Raw genomic sequence first — 20,248 nt, 5'->3', positions numbered from 1 at the left:
ATTATTTGTACACAATCAGATGTGTTCAGTCCTGTTCAATATTAAGTATGGTTAATTTTCTGGTATTTGTTTTTATTTTTTCGTTCATGTATTTTATACTCACAGGATGTACTGGTGCTTGTTTTGTCGCCCTGGACTGGAATGGTGGAGAACATCTCGCAGAATGTAAAACATTTGCTGGGCTATCCTGCAGTAAGTATACAGGTTTTGTTTATAGCAAACATACATGTAGGTTTTGATGCATGCTATACATGTGAAGACCGATTGTAAAGATTAGTTGTGTCTCTTTTGGATTCAATGGAGTGATAAAGTTCATCTCACTGGTTAGGCTTCTTTCAGTTTAATCTTTTTGCCAGGTATCAGCAATTAATATTTTATTAACATGCAGTGGAGACAACAGAACTGGAAATAGCAGTCGATATTCACCTTAGACATGTGTTGGTTTTTTTCCTTATAAATGAAATGGGTTGTAAACAAGATGTCGGTTTTTAGAGGTTTTGTTTTTGGGAGGTTTTACTGTACTAGGAACTGTAGGTAACCGTCATACAGTGACTGGCTTAAAATTTCCCCCGAACTTTTTCATACATCTTCTTGACTATTTAACTATGTCTGAAATAAAAGAGTTTAGCTTTAAAATACAGGCAACAATGCATTAAATTTTCTGATTTTTTTTCTGAGGATGTGGAACAGGTTATGACATTTTATAAACTTTTTTCTCTGTTTATGAAATTTTCTAAACGTTCATGGAATCTTCTGAATTTTTTTCTCATGATGTGATCTAGTTTTTGAAATTTTCTGAATTTTTTCTCTGGATATCATCTAGTTTATGAAATTTCTGAATTTTTTTCTCAGGATGTTATACAGTTTATGAAATTTCTTGAATTTTTTTTTAACAGGAAATGATGTTGGGCCAGCCCTTGGCAGAGTTCATTGGTGTACAGGATCATTCAACTTTAACTAAACTTCTTTCATTTGATGTGTCAGAAATAGATAAATTGGAGAACGGTAAGAGTAATAATGGTAGACTAGTTCATTGTGAAAATGTTGTGACAATAGTCTGATTGTTTTTGTGACAGGAAATTATCCCGTTTTGCACAGCCAAGGCATTTTCCCAATATTGCCTGAATTATTCAATAATAAACAACAACTGTCCATCTTGACTGAGTTTGACATCTTCCTAGTAGTTGTCCTTAAAGTATCTACCTTTAATGTTTAAGAATTGGTTTTTAACAGCATCATGTTAAAAAATGATGAGGTCTCTGGACACATTACACTAACATAACAACATTACACTAACATAATGCTGTGGTCGGAAACTTGTTTATGATTGCTTGGCAGATAAATGAGAAAGGGAGATAATCAGAAATTACAATGTGACAACATTAGGAGACTCTTCACTGATTTGCTTCTTGATTTCTAATAGTGTGACTGCCTCGTAGGCTTTAGCGGCAGCCATTGGAGAGTTTTTGTTCAGGTTTTCTGGGTCACCTACAATATTGTTAATACTGCCTGGCTGCTGAAATTAAGATTACCTCCCTTTCATTTTGCAATACAGTCTGGCTTCCTGATGTATTAAAAAAACTTGTGGAAATCTACCAACTGAGATTATGATGCTGAAAATAAGGTTTCCAAATTGTTGGAGTGATGTCCCCATTTGTGGCATTACATCAGCTTTATTTAGCTGTGTTGGGTAACTTGTGTCTCTGGAGAACTCATGATAAATTCAGGGTAAATTGCCAGCGAAATGTGTTCTTTCGAATAATATTTAAATTAGTTGAAGCCAGTTCAGCAGATTTATTTCTGAATTAATATTTTTGGTCTTTTTAGTACCATTCATACTGGCCTGGAAAAAGAGCATAATTTGTTTCCCCAATAATATATGCTAGAGAAATTTGACACCACGAAATAGTCATTTGTACTATGTTATGGAATCTTCAGAACTCAAAAAACAAATCAGTTGCTTGCCAAAGTCAGAGGATTTCAATAGTTTGCACCAGTTTGCACTACCAATAAACATAACTGTTGTCCAATATCAAAGTCAAATTTTTTTTAGCCTGCCATAAAACACAAATCAAATAAATTTAGATTTTTAAGTTCTAGGATTGTCATGTTCCCCAAAATGATGCCCCCTTGCCGTTAGACTTTATACCCATCAGCTGAAGTTCTCTGTACAAGTTTATTGCAATCTGAATTTACAGTATCTGTATTTGTTTTTTTTTTTTTTGTTTTTTTTTTTGTATATTCAGCACCTGTAGATCCTATGTCTGCTGAAGATGCTAAAAAGATGTACTTCTCTTTAAGGTAAGCACAGATCTGGCCCAGATATTTTAATCGGTGAATTTGGCACGTTCCTTTCCATTATTTACATGAAACTTGTTGCACAACAACTTACACAGAATTTACGTTATTAAACAATATTTTGTCTTTGTTACATCAGAAATAACAATTTTAAAGTGATGAGAAAATTGACTGAAGTCTAAGATCGCTTTGTGATCCCAGGGCGAACATTTTACATGATGCAAAATAACCGACCAATAAGATTTCTATTTAGAGGAAGAACAGAGTTAATTAGCTGTTGTGATCGTTTGAGCATAGTGGATTTTTTGTGCTTGTAGAATGTAAGTCTATACATTGTCCTAATAAGCTAATGCTTAGATACTTTATCTGCAGTAAGTGTGAGCAATAGAAAAGCTTTAAATTTGGTTTTCTTTCTCCTCTGAGACAACAACAAATCGCTCTGTTCTCTAATGATGAAAAGTTCTCCATTCATTTATGGACATTATATGTCTCTGTTTCTGGTCAATGCTGAAAGCCATGCATCTCGAACACTTCGAACAGTTCTTTCATGTAGTCTTCTGCTCATTTGTCCACTGGTGGAATTGTTCATATCAAAAAAATTACAAAATATATGAAAGCTGTTAATTCTTAAACAGTGTTTTTATAGTTAATTTTGTTTTAACTATTTTGGCTATTGGTATAACTGTAGGGCTTCATGGAAAGTTCAGTATTGTTAGTCCATTTGCACATGATATACTCTAATTGTTCAATCTTTTCAACCACCACTCCCACCGATGTTTTTAAACATTCTCAATGAACTACGTGTATGGGGTTTAGAGAATTAATCTGCAGAGTTTGAAAAGGTTAAACTGACACCGTGAAGCATTGAACACAGTACATGTATGGTACAATAAATCAACCATCATAGAGCTAAAAGTTGATTAAAAAAAGCGCCCTCTTAATCCTATGGTCCTCTCTCCTTCAGAACATACAAAGGCCTTGACAAGGGTTTCAACATGGGGGCATGCAATAGATTTATCCCGTTTGAAGTGAAAGTGTTAGTGAAAAGTCTACGAGAAGGTGAAAGCCCAGATACTGTGAGCATGGGGCCAGGTCCCACCCCCACCCCCATACAGCCAGGCCTGATCTCACACGGAAAGAGAACCTGTATTGTGCTCAGGTGCAATGTACTGGAGACAAGCTACAGAGGTAGGTATACAAACCAACTGCAATTTTCCTGTGTCCATCAGTGTTTATAGGAGGAGGGATTCAGAGTGTGCGATTTATCAAATGCTACTGTAATTGCATGTTCAAGTCCAGCTCATGCTGGCTTCCTATCCGGCTGTAAGTGGGAAGGTCTGCCAGCAACCTGCGGTTGGTTGTGGGTTTACCCTGGGCTATGCCTGGTTTCCTCCCACCATAACGCTGGCCACCATCGTATAAGTGAAATATTCTTGAGTACGGCGTAAAACACCAATCAGATAAATAAATAAAAAAACTATTGCAGCTCATGCTGACTTCCTCTCTGGCTGTAAATGGGAAGGTCTGGCAACAACCTGCGGTTGGTTGTGGGTTTACCCTGGGCTATGCCTGGTTTCCTCCCACCATAACGCTGGCCACCATCGTATAAGTGAAATATTCTTGAGTACGGCGTAAAACACCAATCAGATAAATAAATAAAAAAACTATTGCAGCTCATGCTGACTTCCTCTCTGGCTGTAAATGGGAAGGTCTGGCAACAACCTGCGGTTGGTTGGGGTTTACCCTGGGCTATGCCTGGTTTCTTCCCACCATATCGCTGGCCACTGTCATATAAGTGAAATATTCTTGAGTACGGCGTAAAACACTAATCAGATAAATAAATAAAAAAGCTATTGCATGTTCCATTTTCATTTGACTCGCATTTGATGTATCGACTTAACGATCGCACCGTGTGAACTTAGCTTGATATAAAGAATGTTTGGGGATGTTAATTTGTTTAAAAGTGTGTTGTTTAAAAATTTCAAGTTAGACTTCACTCTTAATACATGTATCAGCCTTGCTTGAATACAAAACTATAAAATGGTAGATCAGTTCAGATTAAAGTTTATACCATGCTTAAACCGAATCTTTTCAATTATTTAGAGTTCAGATATTTCATAAGTTAATTTTGATTCTCTTTACCAAGTATATGTTTATGTTGTAGGTCCCCAGTGCACTCCGGAGAACAGAACTTTCACTACAAAACACAACACACAGTTTGTCTACTCTACTTTGCATCGAAAGTAAGTTTCAGGATACAGGCTTGGTAAACCACCCATGTTAAAAAAATACTAAATTCTAAGAATAACCTCCGATTCGGGAGCATTAGATCCATGGTCAATCCTGGGTCGAGTCACACCTAAGACTTTGCAATTTGCAGGAAGTTGCAGCTTCTCTGCTTGGCGTTCATTATGAAGGGAATAGTGCAACGACAGGTTGACCAGTATCGGTATAATGGCTCGGGCGGGGCGTCTTACTTGCTTTCGGTAAGGCATCTCAGTGACGCAGCACTAGATAAAAGAGCGCTGGAAATCCGTCCTGCAACAAGAAGGCATATTACATGCACTCTAATAATTCCTTTGTCGTCATATGACTGAAAAATTGTTAAGTACAACATTAAACACCAGGTACTCACTCACTCTAAGAATAACCTGTTGGTTCACTGTTTAAAACCCATTTGTCGAGCTCGTCAGCATGAAGTATGGTTGTATAGAGTCATAGACAGCAGAATGGACATTTGCAAGTGCTATTTTAACTTCTTAGGTCTAGCTCACTAAAGAATTAGGCAAGCAGTGATATTGGAGTTTACCTTTTTCGTTTAGCACACTAACAATTGGGCAAGGAAATGTATTGGAGGATAGCTTTTACATTTAGTACACTAAACAATTGCGCAAGCAATGGCATTGGAGTTTAGCTTTTACTTTTGGCATACTAAACAATTAGGTAAGCAATGGTATTGGAGTTCAGCTTTTATGTTTGGCACACTTCACAATTGAGCAAGGAAATGTAGGCCGTATTCGAGTTCAGCTTTTATGTTTAGCACACTAAACAATAAGCAAGGAATGGTATTGGAGTTTAGCTTTTATGTTTAGAGCACTAAACAATTTGGCAGGCAATGGTTTTGACGTTTAGTTTTTATTTTTAGCACGCTAAACAATTAGGCAAGGAATGGTATTGGAGTTCAACTTTTTTGTTTGGCACACTATACAATGAGGCAAGGAATAGTGTTGGAGTTAAGCTTTTACGTTGGGCACACTAAACAGTTGAGCAAGGAATAGTATTGAAGTTTAGCTTTTAAGTTTGCACACTAATCAATTGTCAAGAAAATGTGTTGAAATTTATCTGTCGTGTAGCTCACTAAAAAAGATAATATATGTAGTGTTGAAAAAACTTGTTCCAATGTAGGTTATAAACAAGTATGTATATTAAAATTTTACCCAAGATCAGGGGTGTTTAGCTCTATGTCACCTGGGAAAGTTAGATAGTAACTTTCTCAATGTCGGTGGTTAACACCTCGCTCTTGTTTCCTCCACCCCCAAAACTGATTGCCATTGTATGTTACAAAAAAAGGTGAGTATGGCATTGAACAACAATCGGCTAAATGGGTAAATAAATAAATATTTATAATGTGTTGGTTTTTTGTTAACATGTTGAACACAGTTTTGATTTGAGTCTATTCTCTGTGTATCTCTATTTTTCTCAGCGCTATCACCCTGTTGGGTTATCTACCACAAGAATTCATTGGATCTTCTGTGTTTGATCATTACCACCCTGATGACTTGCCAGAACTCTACCATATCTACCACACAGGTGAGATTATCTTGTCTGTCTTAGTACAAGTTATACATGTAGCTTTACCTCGGTGCAGGTTAGCACAAGACCACATGTACCATGTAGCTTTACCACATCTACAACACAGGTGAATTCATCTTGTCTTACTCAGTACTGGTTATAGCTTTTCCACATCTACAACACCGATGAGTTCATCTTGTCTTACTTAGTACTGGTTATAGCTTTACCACATCTACAACACAGGTGAATTCATCTTGTCTTACTCAGTACAGGCTGTACCTTCTGACTCAGTACAGGTTATAGCTTTACCACATCTACAACACCGATGAGTTCATCTTGTCTTACTCAGTACTGGTTATAGCTTTACCACATCTACAACACAGGCGAGTTCATCTTGTCTTACTCAGTACTGGTTATAGCTTTACCACATCTGCAACACAGGTGATTTATTGAGCAATTGCCTATATTCCCTACAGCAGCAGGGTTAATATTTGTTCATATTTTTGATAAGAAACTGTAAGCTTTGAAGCAAAAGCTATATCTCCAGGAATTCCAGAAATCGTGTATGTGACTGGTTTGCTTTAACACACATTACACTTATAATTAGCAGTATACAAGATGAGCATTGTGAATAGATCTATGAAAGGTATGCAATATTACCTCCAGATACTGAAGAGCTCAGGGCCCAGTGACATGTTTCAGACAAACATGGCTGCTGTCAAATATGAAAAAAAAAAAAAGAAAAAAAAAAATAATTGGTGGTCACGTCCTAACTAACCTTAATAATGACCATACTCTAAAGTTGTTATAGGGCTTGTTATAGGAATGTTGTAAGTTTTGTTCTTTCCTGGCTGGCCTCCTTTGTGGTTGTACATGGGAAGGTCTGCCAGCAATCTGTGCATGATCAGGGTCTTATTAATATAATATTTATATAGTTTGGCATAAACACCACTAAAATAAATGAAATAGATAAATTGAAATCCCTGTCTTTTCTAATACCCATAATGAAAAAAAAAAGCATTTTCCTCTGGACTTTATTTTCCAGGAAGGATCAGGTAACACCCATCGTAGAATTTGATTGAATATATTTTTAAGCATTTAAAACTATACATCTGATCCTCAGATTATGTTTGAGTATACATGTTTGACCTGCTACACAATTATCCACAGCAATGTTTGGGGGCATTGATGGTCATACTCTTTGATTGTAACCAGGGTTCAAAATTACCATTGCTTTACTTGTCCAGTTGTTGGACATGCCCAGCTAAAAAATGGTCCTTCAAAATTTATGTGCAGCACAGAAAAGGGTCTGGTTGAATATTTGGCAATAAAAATTTGTACATACATGAAATTTTGCTACTTTGATTAGTTTCCCAAACTCGTGTTCGAGTGGATTCATAGCAGCGCCTTTCAATCGTTAGAAAACATCAAATTACTTCAAAACATCGCTTTGTCGGAAAATCACATTTCCATAAAATTTACCAGACTTCCTGTTTGTGACTTTCCTTAATTTATGAAAATAGATTACGCTGTTCCCATTGCTTTTCATTGAGCAAAGAGGCGCAAGACGCATATTGCGACGTGTAGTTCACATATGGTAGCCATTGGCAGCTAAACGGATAATATCGATCATGCAAAACGAGCGGCCTACTTAAATTTGGGCTTACCAAGCAGTTGACTAATGGATCAATAACCGACCCAAACATTGAAACTTAACCAACAATGACGTCAGCTACACGACAATATTTCAAGGATGACTGGAAGCGATGTATTGCACTACGTGTGAAACTTACGGTGACCACAAATAACCATCCTGGTCAGTTATTAAAACAAGTAGATGTCAAAACAATAAGTACATTGCATTTAATCATATATCTGCTAACAGTTCAGGGCAAAGAAATTCTGTCCTGTGAGTTGCAAAAATGTCAGGTAACTTTTAGTGATCAACGGGACAGTTGTCTTGCTGGTTTTAGTTCTGATTTCTATCTCTGGTAAGTCATTTTGCTATCTTTTGTATTTGTAGTTGTGTGTAATGAAGAGAAACCATACAAAAGCAAACCATTTCGATTACGTGTGAAGAATGGCGACTTTATTGTGGTGGAGACAGAGTGGTCAGCAATGATAAACAAGTGGTCAAGAGAAATTGAGTTTGTCGTTGGCCAGCATACAATTATCAGGTGGGTTTTTTAAAATTTACTTTAATTACCTAATGCTTGTGGGTTTTTTTCAGACACTATTGGAATAGGAGATTTTGTGATATGTGTATTTTTTTGTACAAAATTTGCACACCAAACCTGTGAAACAACTTCTTCTAACAGCTGTCTGTTGCGTATAAATTTCAGATAATTGTACGCTGATTCCTGATGCTGAAACAAATACTCATTGAAAATAGTTGCTTTCTCAACTCATTCTCAAGTTGTAGTCTTCAGGACCTTCTTATAAACTTTAGGTATGAAGATTTGCTTTCCAGATCTGTGAAGTTCTTACAGTGTTTGATTTTATGTTTTTTCTGTGACTAATGTATAGGTATAATTTTATTGTTTTCATCGGGTGAGGAAGAGTAAATTAATGTTGTAACTCATGCTTCGGTTTTCATTTCAGAGGTCCGAATAATCCAAATGTTTTCGAATGCAGTCCTTCACAGGCTAAAGTGGAAACAAATTCCACGAATAAGTTCATTCTGCAGGAGAAAATCAGGAAACTTCTTACGAAGGTAAGGGATAAAAATGCAAAGTGAAGTGTTGTTGTCAAATCTTATTTATTTGTGGAACTTTTGAAATTACAGAGTCTCGGGTCCAGATAGCCCCGGTCTCTTGAGCCTAGAGTTTACTGTGGTACTGTAGCAGGTCAGACATGCTTTAAGAACGGAAGTATAGAGGAAATCTGTGTTGTACCTTGGTGATTTCTGTAAATATCTTTTAGCAGGAATCTAGTTACATGTAGTACTTAGATCCATATATAGGAATAACTCCACATTAACACAAAATCTAAATGCAAAAATGTCTTTCATACAGGAAATAAGAAATACATTCCACATTGAACATGTGTATTACAGAGGGTGATATAGATAATACCATATTCTTCACAATTTGAAATGATTTGTTGTTTTTGTTTTAGGGCTCAGAGAGTAGCAGTGGCGAAAACTTGTTTTCGGTTCCAAAAGCAAGAGGGAAAAAGAAAGAAAAGCCAGAGAAAAGCAGTAAGTAGCAGTACTTGGTTTAACACATTCAGATTCGGCTTCTTTTGATTATTGGGTGACAAGTATTAAACTTATGCGTAATCTGGTCTTTAATTATTCAGGTGTGATAAGTGTATGGTGAATGACCTAAAGTTTCGCCCTGGGACGATGAAAGTGTTAGCTGTGGTTGTTACTGACAGGGGTGGTCAGGAGATTATACCGACAGTGTAACAAACAATGTAACAAACAACCTCACGCTTGACTGAGCAGTTAGTCTGTAATCCTACCACCAACAGTTCATGTTTTCCTCAGTTTTAATCATAGTAATTTTACTACATGCACTTTGCAACAGGTTATTATTATCGTTATTGTGTGATGAATGGGAATTTGGGGGAAGACTCCGTGGAAATTCAGCGTGACTACCCAGTACCTTTACTCATGTGGAGTGTCATGTCAAAATATCCGTTTTCAAACTATAGGGCTCTCTGCATACAAAGCTGTAGCAGAATTTAGCACACTTGGAATTCATACTTGCTAGCTAGGCCTACCAGCAGACAAGATGTCAAATTACAATCAGAGCGACACGTACGATAAATGACATAAAGTTTGGATATTTGACATGACACTCCACACGTGTAAAGGTACTGGGTGGTCATGATTAATCTCCAGGGAGTTCTCCTAATTTCCCATTTATCATAAACTGGCGATCATGAAACAATCAAGGTGCACCTGTTGTGAAGTATGTATATATGCATGTACTAGTACTAAAATCATTATGATTAAAACTGAGGAAAACATGAACTGTTGGTGGTCGGAGCATAGACTGACTGTCCAGTGATGCATGGGCTTGTTTATTACATTCCGGAACTGTCCATATAATCCCCTGACCACTGCCGATGCTCTCCCACTGCGCCTAGTCAGTAAGAGCCACAGTCTATGCCGCGAATAATGGGATACACTTTCCAAGTCCAAGGGGCGAAATTTAAGGTCATTTACTATACACACGTGCAGCTAAATCTTTGCAGCTAAACATATGTAGTTCATTCTGGTGTAATTTGAAAGATTCTCATCTTCTGCCCATATTTCGTAAACATGAATACGTACTTAATATTAAAACCGAGTCCCCTCAGATGAAATTTTAGTCATGCAGATTGGTTTTATCTACATGTAAATACAAGCCACTTACAATCACAGGACTCACATGAGGACTCACATCGATCACATGATTTTTCTGGGCAAAAGGCAAAACAATAATCTGTTGCTGGCGATGCATGAATCATGTGTGGGCAAAACTGGGATATCATAAAGCATTTTGTTTATAATGCCAGTGAAGGTGTTGTGCGAACTCCTAACGTGATAACAACTCAAACAAATCCTGTCTCCTGATATTCCGGACTCACCCACAGAGCTAATGAAAAGGGGTAAAAGTAAACCATGGTAGTTTTTGGAAACCTCCTGTGGAGTATGTTTTCTGTGTTTAATAAAGGTTCCCGATATCAAATGCGGGAAAAGGAACTCTTCTACAATAGGAGGACAGTTCCAACTGTAAAGAAACAAAATATGTGTGTGGACTGACATACTAAATTCGAATTACATGGACATGGGAAGCTGATGACAGATATTTCTCAGTGAAATTCATTTTCAGACACGAATCGTTATATGATTAACATAGGATACTTGGTCTCAAATCAGGACAGTAACAGACTTTTGTGATGGTGGTCGGTCTTTGAACACCGTAGGTGAGGGAGGAACAGGGCTTGAGTCAATATGCTTAACCTTTGTTGGCAAAATTAGTTGGCCATCTTTTTGCCATCTTGGCCATGAAAACCACTCAATGCTACATGTATATTTTCGAATACAATTCAGTTTTTCTCCAAAAATTTGTACCAGAAAAACACAGAATTGATTTTTTGTAACCTTAGTGTTCAGTTTTTAACTGAATTTTACCAGTGAATTCCAGAGTCTAAGATCGATGTGTATGGGAAATGGGGGGAATTGATAAGTTAAACCACTGAGATCTGTTGATGATATGATGAGCAACATATTGAATGACAAAACTTGTGCCCATTTGCTTTTCCAGCCGTAAATATTTCCCATGAAACAAATCTACACGCACTGCAACAGACTTTGTTCCATTGTCAAATGGCAAGGCTTTTGGAAGACCTTTGACAAGTTATTAACATGTGCCCCCGGAAATACCTAAAGAAATAACTGCGTATCTCATGCACTATGTCTTCTTCTTGTTATGTTTTCAGTTCCCTTTGCTGTGGAGAAAATTCCAGAAACTGCGAAAGACTTTCAGGTAAGCCCATATTGTGTGAGCCTTGTAAGAACATAACATATTGTGCTAAGGTAGCTCCTTGGGACAAAAATGTTGCAGTAACACATTGCATGGTAGGCACCATAGAGTGTGAAAAGGCATTCTACATCAATAAAACTTGTAAACTTGTAAAATTCTACATCAAGAAAATGTTTACTTGACATGAAAGTGCATATCTGACAGGAAATGTTTGCAAACTTCAATAAAAAGTGCATAGCCTTTGTGAAACATCCATGGTGTCTAAATACTGTCTTCAGTTGGTTTTTGTTGAACACTGCATCATATATCAGAAAAATGATGGTAAGGATTGGGTAAGACCTATATTTTGTAATAAGATATGATATGAAAGATTCGGAGTGCCTTTCTTTTTTCTATCAAGGCGCTGCCTTTTGCAGAAGTGTGCAATTTGATTCACATATCATTTTCTGAGATGATATTCATCACACTTTGGTTAAATTTGATTTGGTGCTGCACTGTTTTTACACACTGTGACTTGTGATAACTGTACTTGTGAATTGTTCTGATTTTTCAAATAGACGCTGATTCCGCTATATATTATGATCGAAAATGTGAGTTTTTAATGTGATCAAGACTTTGACAATTTTTGATTGCAGAGTCTTTCTCTTGGTATAATTATTGTTGCCTTTGCATGTCTATTTCCAAAGTAGAATTGACATTGGTTGAAATTATTCAGGGATTGGTATTTTATTCATCAAATAAGAATTGACAGCAAGCTATAAAACAAATGAAAGTTGTTAACAGCAGACCACTGAGCTGTACATCCAGTTAGTTTGGCTTATACCTATAAGAAATCAAGCAAATATTCCATCCAACTATGGTTTGACATATAAAAGCTTTAGTTCATAGAAGTGAATCATAAGTTCAAAATTTGCCCTTCAGTGTTTGGCTTAGCAGTAAAACGTAGATATGAAGCATTGAGAAATTGGGCTATTTCCTTTTGTGTTTACTCTATGGCTTTCTCCACTCTGGGTGTCAGAGTGGTGGCTAGCTGGATATTAAAGTAATGAGCCTATTGCCTTAAATTATCAAACAGGACTGTACATGGGTTGGACTACAGAGTGTTTTCCCTGCAATTTAATTCCATAGTTAAGTATGTGCAGCATACTCAAACTGAGCAGTTAAACGTGTCAATACCACGCTCACAGAGAACACATTGTGCAGCATACATGTAATTTAGTGTAGGTATTCTGTCCTTGCATGAATCTAACATTGGACAGAATTCTTGTTGTTGTCGGCTACTCATCTCTCAATAATCATACCCTTATCATCGTACACACCTCCCAGTTTGTATTTCCCAACTGGAAACAGACATTCTGTACCTGTTTTTATACCCCTCTCAACAAAGTTAGTGGAGTATAATGGAATCACCCTGTCTGTCTGTAAACATGATTTCCTCCAAAACTATTGTGTCGATCAGGAGGACTGCTTCTTACATTTCTGGGTCTGGGGCAAACCAACCCACCAACCAATCCCTTCTCCACCAATAAACTGGCTGGGCATCTTTTTACGCCTGTTGCGTCCAGTCATAAAATTTCATTTCCCCAGTAAGATATTTCATGTTAGTCCCAGTTTAGGACTTGTGTTTTATCTAAATTTCATAATTATGTCCATTTGGGACTTAAAGTAATAGTGCTTTCCATGTAGTCAGATTTTTTTCCGCCCACACAAATTGTTAGCAAAGCCTTGACAAAAGAAGTTTGTACTAGGGCAGCCTACCAGTGGTGCCTCTTTTGAAAAGTCAGGAGTACTGTACTCCCTCAGTAAAAAAAAAAAATTATCTGGAGCACTGCACTGTATTCTCTTCTGACGGCTACATTTTCTCCATCGTACAAGTAGTGCAATCGGTGACCACCACGAATGGCCCATGAAACAATCTATATGATGCCCAACTAACAGCATGATATCGTGTCATTTCTTTTAACCTTTTAAGGTTTCTTTCTTTTATTTTTTTGAAATTTTGGGGGATGGTATTTCGGACATTCAGATTATAATTTTTTTTTTTTTGCTCCCATGCTTTTGCATCTTATCTACCCCGAGTAGTGTATGGGCATGTTATTTTTACAATTGCTTACCCAAACCCACCTACATTTCATTCCAAGTCTGTAAATAATATCTCTTTATTATATATTTGGCAAGACATTTTCATTGTCAAACCAGAATTTACTAAAATTTGGAGCTAATGTTTATGGAGTTAAAATGCTCTGTTAGCTATTAATATGGTGACTGTGAAGATGTTCAGTGCTTTTTAGATTAAAGTGCATGAACTGGTGTTGAAGACAAAATGGCTCTTGTTTGTTTAGCAGATGCTCTCATTTTCTGAGATCTTCGTATACTTACGTATAGTTAGTGGCCCTATTTTTGCCTGTGAGCACCAAGGTTGCGTTGGCCTCATGAATGGTACATCCTGGGATTAATCCCAAATCAAGTGATACCAAAGACTTTCAACATTGGTAATCATGGGACTACCTCAGTTGGCACTCAGCCTAAGTCGTAGGGCAAGCACCGATAGGCCTGATGTCAGTATATTATGACTGGGTTGAGTGTCATGTCTGGTGTCTCTGGCATAATGCTCCACTGAGGCAATGATATAAACTTATCAGCACTGGATCCCGCATGCTACAAGGAGACATGGTCATGACATGACTGAAATAAAGTTGAAAGTGACTTTTAACCTCCAACAGGACAAATAAATCTTTTCCTGCATTACCCATTTCTTACTGGTGTAGGCTTAGTAATAAATCAAATTTTACCCCATAGTAAGATTCTGGTAATCTTTTGGTTCATGGAATATTGTTGATTTTCAGGCTTCTTTGGGTATCAGTATTGTTTATCTTCTTTTGTTGCACGTGTTGGTATGTTTTTCTCATCATCAGGAAAGGCGAGCACAGAGCCCGTCTGTATCAGACCCGTTGTCTCCACCTCAAGATGTTTACGATGTTAATCCGTCCATGACATATGAACATCTCAATTACAAGACAAACATTCGAAGGTTAGTCTTTTTTGTAGCAGAATGCCATGAAATCCTTTCAACCCTTTTGGTGCATGTCTAATGACTCTGGTAATTTATTCTGTTGGCATTTAAACTCAAATCGTGAGGCCAGGCTTTGAGAATTCAAATCGTGAGGCCAGGCTTTGAGAATTCAAATTGTGAGGCCAGGCTTTGAGAATTCAAATTGTGAGGCCAGGCTTTGAGATTTCAAATCATAAGGCCAGGCTTTGAGAATTCAAATCATAAGGCCAGGCTTTGAGAATTCAAATTGTGAGGCCAGGCTTTGAGAATTCAAATCGTGAGGCCAGGCTTTGAGAATTCAAATTGTGAGGCCAGGCTTTGAGAATTCAAATTGTGAGGCCAGACTTTGATAATTCAAATTGTGAGGCCATGCTTTGAGAATTCAAATCGTAAGGCCAGGCGTTGAGAATTCAAATCATAAGGCCAGGCTTTGAGAATTCAAATCATAAGGCAGGGTGTTGAGAATTAAAATCATAAAAGTATGAAAATTTAACCTTTTTGCACACCTGAAATTTAAGTTAACATTGGTGATCATCAATTCATTATGCATGAAAACAGTGAACTAACAATGAATCAAATACTAATAAATTGTTGTGTTAACTTCAGGTTTTTGCTGAGCCAGCCAAAGACATATTCATCAGTGGAATCCGCTGAAAAGAAGTCCTTGTCCTGTTTAGAAGAAGATGATGTGTCAGGTAATTGTGATTTCAGCTCAAGTTGCCACACATGTTTTAGCTCATCAAGCTAACTGTTACCCACACCTGCATCTAGGTTCATGTTTAATCTGGTCCTGTTTTGATGAAATTTCTGGTTTCCATGGCAACTTGCAACGGAACGGAATGTTTGAGTGATGTGGTAGTAGTCATTCTGTTTCACACAGGATTCAGGTAAATTCGTTTTCTTTTTAAACAGGCTGTTTTGATCAGATTGATGGTTTCCATGACAACTGATCACAAATAGCCAGTTTCAATGCCATTGCCATAAACACAGTATAATTCATGCGGTCTCACACAGGGGTTTAATATATTTATTGCTTTTCAGGATTCTTGGTTGTGTCTTATTTTATTCATTCATACACAGGATTTGTGCTTCATCTCCGTTTTCACTACATCTTGTCACATACATGTGTTCTATTACTGTAATTCTTCAACCTTTTTGCATGTTGGCAAGGTGTTTATTCAAGCATATTCTATGCCCTGAAATTGGTCAATCCAGAACAAGTGTAGGTTTGTCTCCAAAATCATCTTCAAAATGTGTTGCACCAAACGTTGCTGTTTCACATGCAGAAAGGTTGAGGAATTTGGGTAAACAAAAAAAGTTGACTCTGTGCATTGTAATGATTGCCTTACATGGGCTGAATATAGTGACCACATATGAATTTAGCATAAAACGTGCTGAACAGATTACCTGAGCTGATATTTGCAGGTGAGGGCCTCTGTGGCCAAGGTGGTTAGCATGCCGGCGTGGTGTGGTGCACTGCAGTGACCCAGGAGAATCTCACCAATGCGGTCACTGTGAGTTCAAGTCCAGCTCATGCTGGCTCCCTCTCTGACCATATGTGCGAATGTCTGCAGCAACCTGTGGATGGTCATGGGTTTCGCTCGGGCTTTGTCTGGTTTTCTTTCACCATAATGCTGGCCGCCATCGTATAAGTGAAATATTCTTGAGTACTGCACAAAACACCAATCAAATAAATAAATAAATAATTACAGATGAAGTATAGACCTAGCATAGACTGTTAGTTATATTATAGTTGTGCAGCACATACCTCTAGCAAATTTGTTGAAACCTGTTGTGTTGATTTGTGATTGAAACCTTGGTTTACCTTACAGACGAGTATATTCAAGCAACCTTGGTTGACTTTGCCATCCCTAAACCTCCTAGTTTTGGCAGCAGCACAAAGGTGAGAACAAAATCGTACTTTTTAAGGCGGGCTCTTTGTTAAGCAAAGTACTTCTAAAATGGGTCGCCACGATATGGCTGAAATAATGCTGATGTGGCGTTAAGCCATAATCATTCATTCTAAAATGGGCTCTAATTTTTCAGAAGCTAACGGTGAGTGTGTGAGGTCTTAATATTAAGTTGTGATATATATAAATCTGATATTTTAATTTGTATTACACGGAAAATTGATAAATTATAATACTAAATATACCGATATTGGTCTTAAATGTAAACTATAATTAAGAAATAAAGGCATCATTCATTGCATATATGCTGTGTTAACTGTAGTGAAAAAGGAAGTATCTGTTGTTTTTGACTTTGTCTTCTCTTCAGTCGGTCATTCCACGGCATTTATAGGAAACTCCATGTTAAACAACCACGGGTCCCTTACATTTAGAACCAGTACCACATTTCCTGCGTGATACATTCATGTGATATTAATTGTTGGGTTAGTTTCGGACAAAGTATTTCCTCCTGCGGAAACTTCAGTAGGGAGTTTTTGATGATGGGGGAAATAAAACTAAGAGACGGAGAGACAACAGTCATAAACTGAATTTAGTGAACTTGGTAGCAAGCACCACATCTGAAGCTGCAGCTGTCATCAGCATTGTATGTACTCTGTAGACTGCCTGTGCACATACAGAGCCACCAGATAAGGGCTCCTTGTCACCCCTTGTTCCCAGCCCCAGTATAGAACTCAAGCATCAACCTCACGTTTAGAGTTTTTGTGTGAGCATTGTAAGAAACAAGATTTTCTTAGGATTACACTTTGCCAGAGAGATAAAGACTGGATGCCTTTGACTGGACATGATCCTCAAAATTTTAATGGAAGTTAAAACAAATGAATTAGGTGTTTGAAGAATTGTCATTACTTTTCTTCGTTTCATGTACATCTTGGCAGGTGATATGCCCAGTAGCAACCTTTTTTCCCTTTCAATGCCTAGGGTTGGAACAACCCTGCTGAATGCTGTTTCTCTTTAATGACAGTGTTCAGTCACATGAGAGAATTCCTATTGCATATAGGCTGCCAACATCCCCATGTGTTAAGCTCAGCACACACATGAGCTTAAGACGCAACTCAACTCAGCGGATAAGGGTGTTTGGAGATGACTCCATTTGCGGATGGCCATAAGACTTAAGACTGAACCGCATATACGTTCAGACTGACTGCAACTGACAACCACAATTTCTTTTGGGTTCTCAAGCAACCACAAAGGTGGTTATGGATGCAAACATTGTGCAGTTGGCCTCTTAGTTATTCGAAATTCATGACAACGCAGAAAGCGCTAGTGTTGAGTGAAGAATGTGTATCACTATACTCTTTCTTGGAACATGTCACTCAAATTTTTATGACGGTTGAAAGGCATTTCGTTTATTTAAAGATTTGTAGATTTATTAGTAACCGCGTGACCCAAGGTATTTTAGTCCTCTTGGTAGCTCTACTTGACAGACATAGCTATGTTTAGTGGCAAATTTTAATTCATTCCATTTGAAACTGGAAGCAGTTATTTTGCCAAGTTCTTCCTTTTTTGGTGGTCGAGAAATTTTCTGCTGCTGCTATTTTGATGAACATTGATTGGCTACAATGCTTTTCAACCGAAGACTGAGGGTCTTACACTGTTACAACGCGACTCATTTCATTTGGAGACAGTCACAATTTTCTTGACACTGTCAGAAAGATTGGGTACAACCAGCGCCGATTCCAGTTGAGTTACGTCTTAATTTCGCATACACAGGTGTTCACGAACAGATGCGATGGTGCGGTTGAGTTGGATCTTAGGCATCTGTGTATGCCGAGCTTTAGAATCAGTGATAGCCCTCCTCGGAGATAGACAACAGAGGTTATTAGTATTCTTGTACAAGACATGTGCATCTAGACATGTAAGAAAGCTTCTGTTTTTGATTGACCTTGATCTATTTTTCAAGGTCGTTCGGCCTGTGCCTGCATTTAATACACTCATTTTATAAACACATCTCCTGCAACTGCGCATATGGCCAAGGAGCATTTAATACATCGCACAGTATTTCCTTCTTTTTTTTTTTTATCACAGTGTGATGCAAAATGATAGGAACAGAAACATGATCACTGACTTAAGAAATAAAACGTAATTTGCCATGCTCAAATCACCAAGATAATGCACCTCACGCGAGTTGTCCACTGTTTGAGAACAAGGGGCTGCAGGCCTCCCTGTTATTAATGATTTTGTCTTAACACTGCGTCGGAAATATTTCAACCATATTGTGGCAACTAAAAGATCGGAAAAGTTTCCATTGGTGTCAAGCTGTGACAATTAGTTCCTAAGCCCGAATGATAGCCCACCTTGGGGATAGACAACAGTGGTTATTAATATCCTTATACCAAACATGTGCATCTAGTCTTGTAGGAAAGCGTTTGTCTTTGATTGACCTTGACCTATTTTTTCAAGGTCAAGCCTTTGCCTCCAGTTAAAACCTTGTAAACACACTCTTTGTAACAATCAGTTCCGACTTCCAGAACAGTATGCCTCCTTTAAATGAAAAGAATTTATCATGACTGGTACTAAATCTTTTCTTGCCATTGTGTTTAGGTCTTGGTATCAGAACAAGAACCAAGAGAGGAAATCAAAGAAGATATTATCATTGCAAGCCCCGTACGAGAAGAGCCCATGGAAGACGAAATAGCAGCTCCCAAGGATCAGGCTGAGGCTTATCTACCAGTAACTCTGACCCAGGAGACTCTGCGAGCACACACCAAAATGCAAGAGAAGTTGTACGTGCAGCAGGCCACACAGGAGATGCAATTTTCTCCTACATGTACATTTGGGCAGACAATTGGAAAGGGCTCTAACAGACTGAAGCGGGTGCATTCTCCGGAACGTGATGTTCTTAGTGACCATCTTTACCGCATGGCGAAGTCCTATCGCACAGACAACATGGAGAAGAGATCAAAGGACGTTCTTAAGCCTTTTTTCCCATTGACTCCTATGGAGAAACTGTCGAGCCCAAAGGATCAAGTGCAACCCTTTTCCTGTTGGACGTCCTACGATCCCACCACAACTCACCCCAGCAATTTCCCCACCAACCTAACCAGTGCTTACTCACAGGGTATTCCACTCGTGCAGATGTCAGTGGCTCCTAACGGCTCCTACTCCATTCCCACAACCTCATCCCATAGCTCCATACAGTGGCCTTACTACTCAGCCAATGGTAAATAACTTTCTCTTTCCTCCTCCTCCTCCTCCGCCAAATCACATCATTACCAAGAAAGTTCCTTGGAACTGAAGCATAATACGATCAGTTTGACGGAAAGGGAATTTTTAGTTTAAAATTATTTGATGATGGAAGATTTCTTGATTTATTTCATTGGAATACAGGTGTGCCATGTAATTTGGAAAATGGCCATTTGTACAGAGGTGAGGCTTTCCAAGGTTACAGTCATCGAGTGAAGTTTCTGAAATAGTTCCCTTATCAGGGTTTTCACATCAGTATTATTTGTGAAGTACAGGTCGAGCAGCTGACTTGTGTAATTTAAAAATTCTGTTCAGCAAAACAGTAACTTATGTGTAGTAATACATTAGCATTTTAGAATAACAACTGTACATTGTGTGGAAGTGTGTTTTGTGAATGCAGCTAATGGTTTAGAGGCAGTTGTACAGACATAACTGACTTGGTCATGTCATTTTAGAATTTCATTGATGTGTAAACC

General features: G+C 37.9%; 1 protein-coding gene across 2 annotated transcripts in view; it reads left to right on the top strand.

The window, feature by feature from the left end:
- LOC135474878 (period circadian protein-like) overlaps window positions 1–20,248 on the top strand; it is a 62,207-nt gene that overhangs the window by 29,519 nt on the left and 12,440 nt on the right. The window contains exons 6-20 of one of the 2 annotated variants that reach the window (XM_064754530.1): window positions 106–192; window positions 897–1,005; window positions 2,247–2,301; window positions 3,263–3,486; window positions 4,463–4,541; window positions 6,002–6,108; window positions 8,114–8,267; window positions 8,692–8,803; window positions 9,208–9,289; window positions 11,524–11,570; window positions 12,125–12,157; window positions 14,483–14,598; window positions 15,226–15,314; window positions 16,452–16,522; window positions 19,131–19,749. In XM_064754530.1, coding sequence (XP_064610600.1) covers window positions 106–192; window positions 897–1,005; window positions 2,247–2,301; window positions 3,263–3,486; window positions 4,463–4,541; window positions 6,002–6,108; window positions 8,114–8,267; window positions 8,692–8,803; window positions 9,208–9,289; window positions 11,524–11,570; window positions 12,125–12,157; window positions 14,483–14,598; window positions 15,226–15,314; window positions 16,452–16,522; window positions 19,131–19,749 — 1,984 coding nt within the window. The remainder of the gene's footprint in view (window positions 1–105; window positions 193–896; window positions 1,006–2,246; window positions 2,302–3,262; window positions 3,487–4,462; window positions 4,542–6,001; window positions 6,109–8,113; window positions 8,268–8,691; window positions 8,804–9,207; window positions 9,290–11,523; window positions 11,571–12,124; window positions 12,158–14,482; window positions 14,599–15,225; window positions 15,315–16,451; window positions 16,523–19,130; window positions 19,750–20,248) is intronic. The other variant, XM_064754532.1, reaches the window with a different exon arrangement.

Source organism: Liolophura sinensis, chromosome 9 (assembly GCF_032854445.1).
Source record: "Liolophura sinensis isolate JHLJ2023 chromosome 9, CUHK_Ljap_v2, whole genome shotgun sequence".
NCBI lineage: Eukaryota > Metazoa > Mollusca > Polyplacophora > Chitonida > Chitonidae > Liolophura > Liolophura sinensis.
This window is presented reverse-complemented; position numbering and strand designations above follow the sequence as displayed.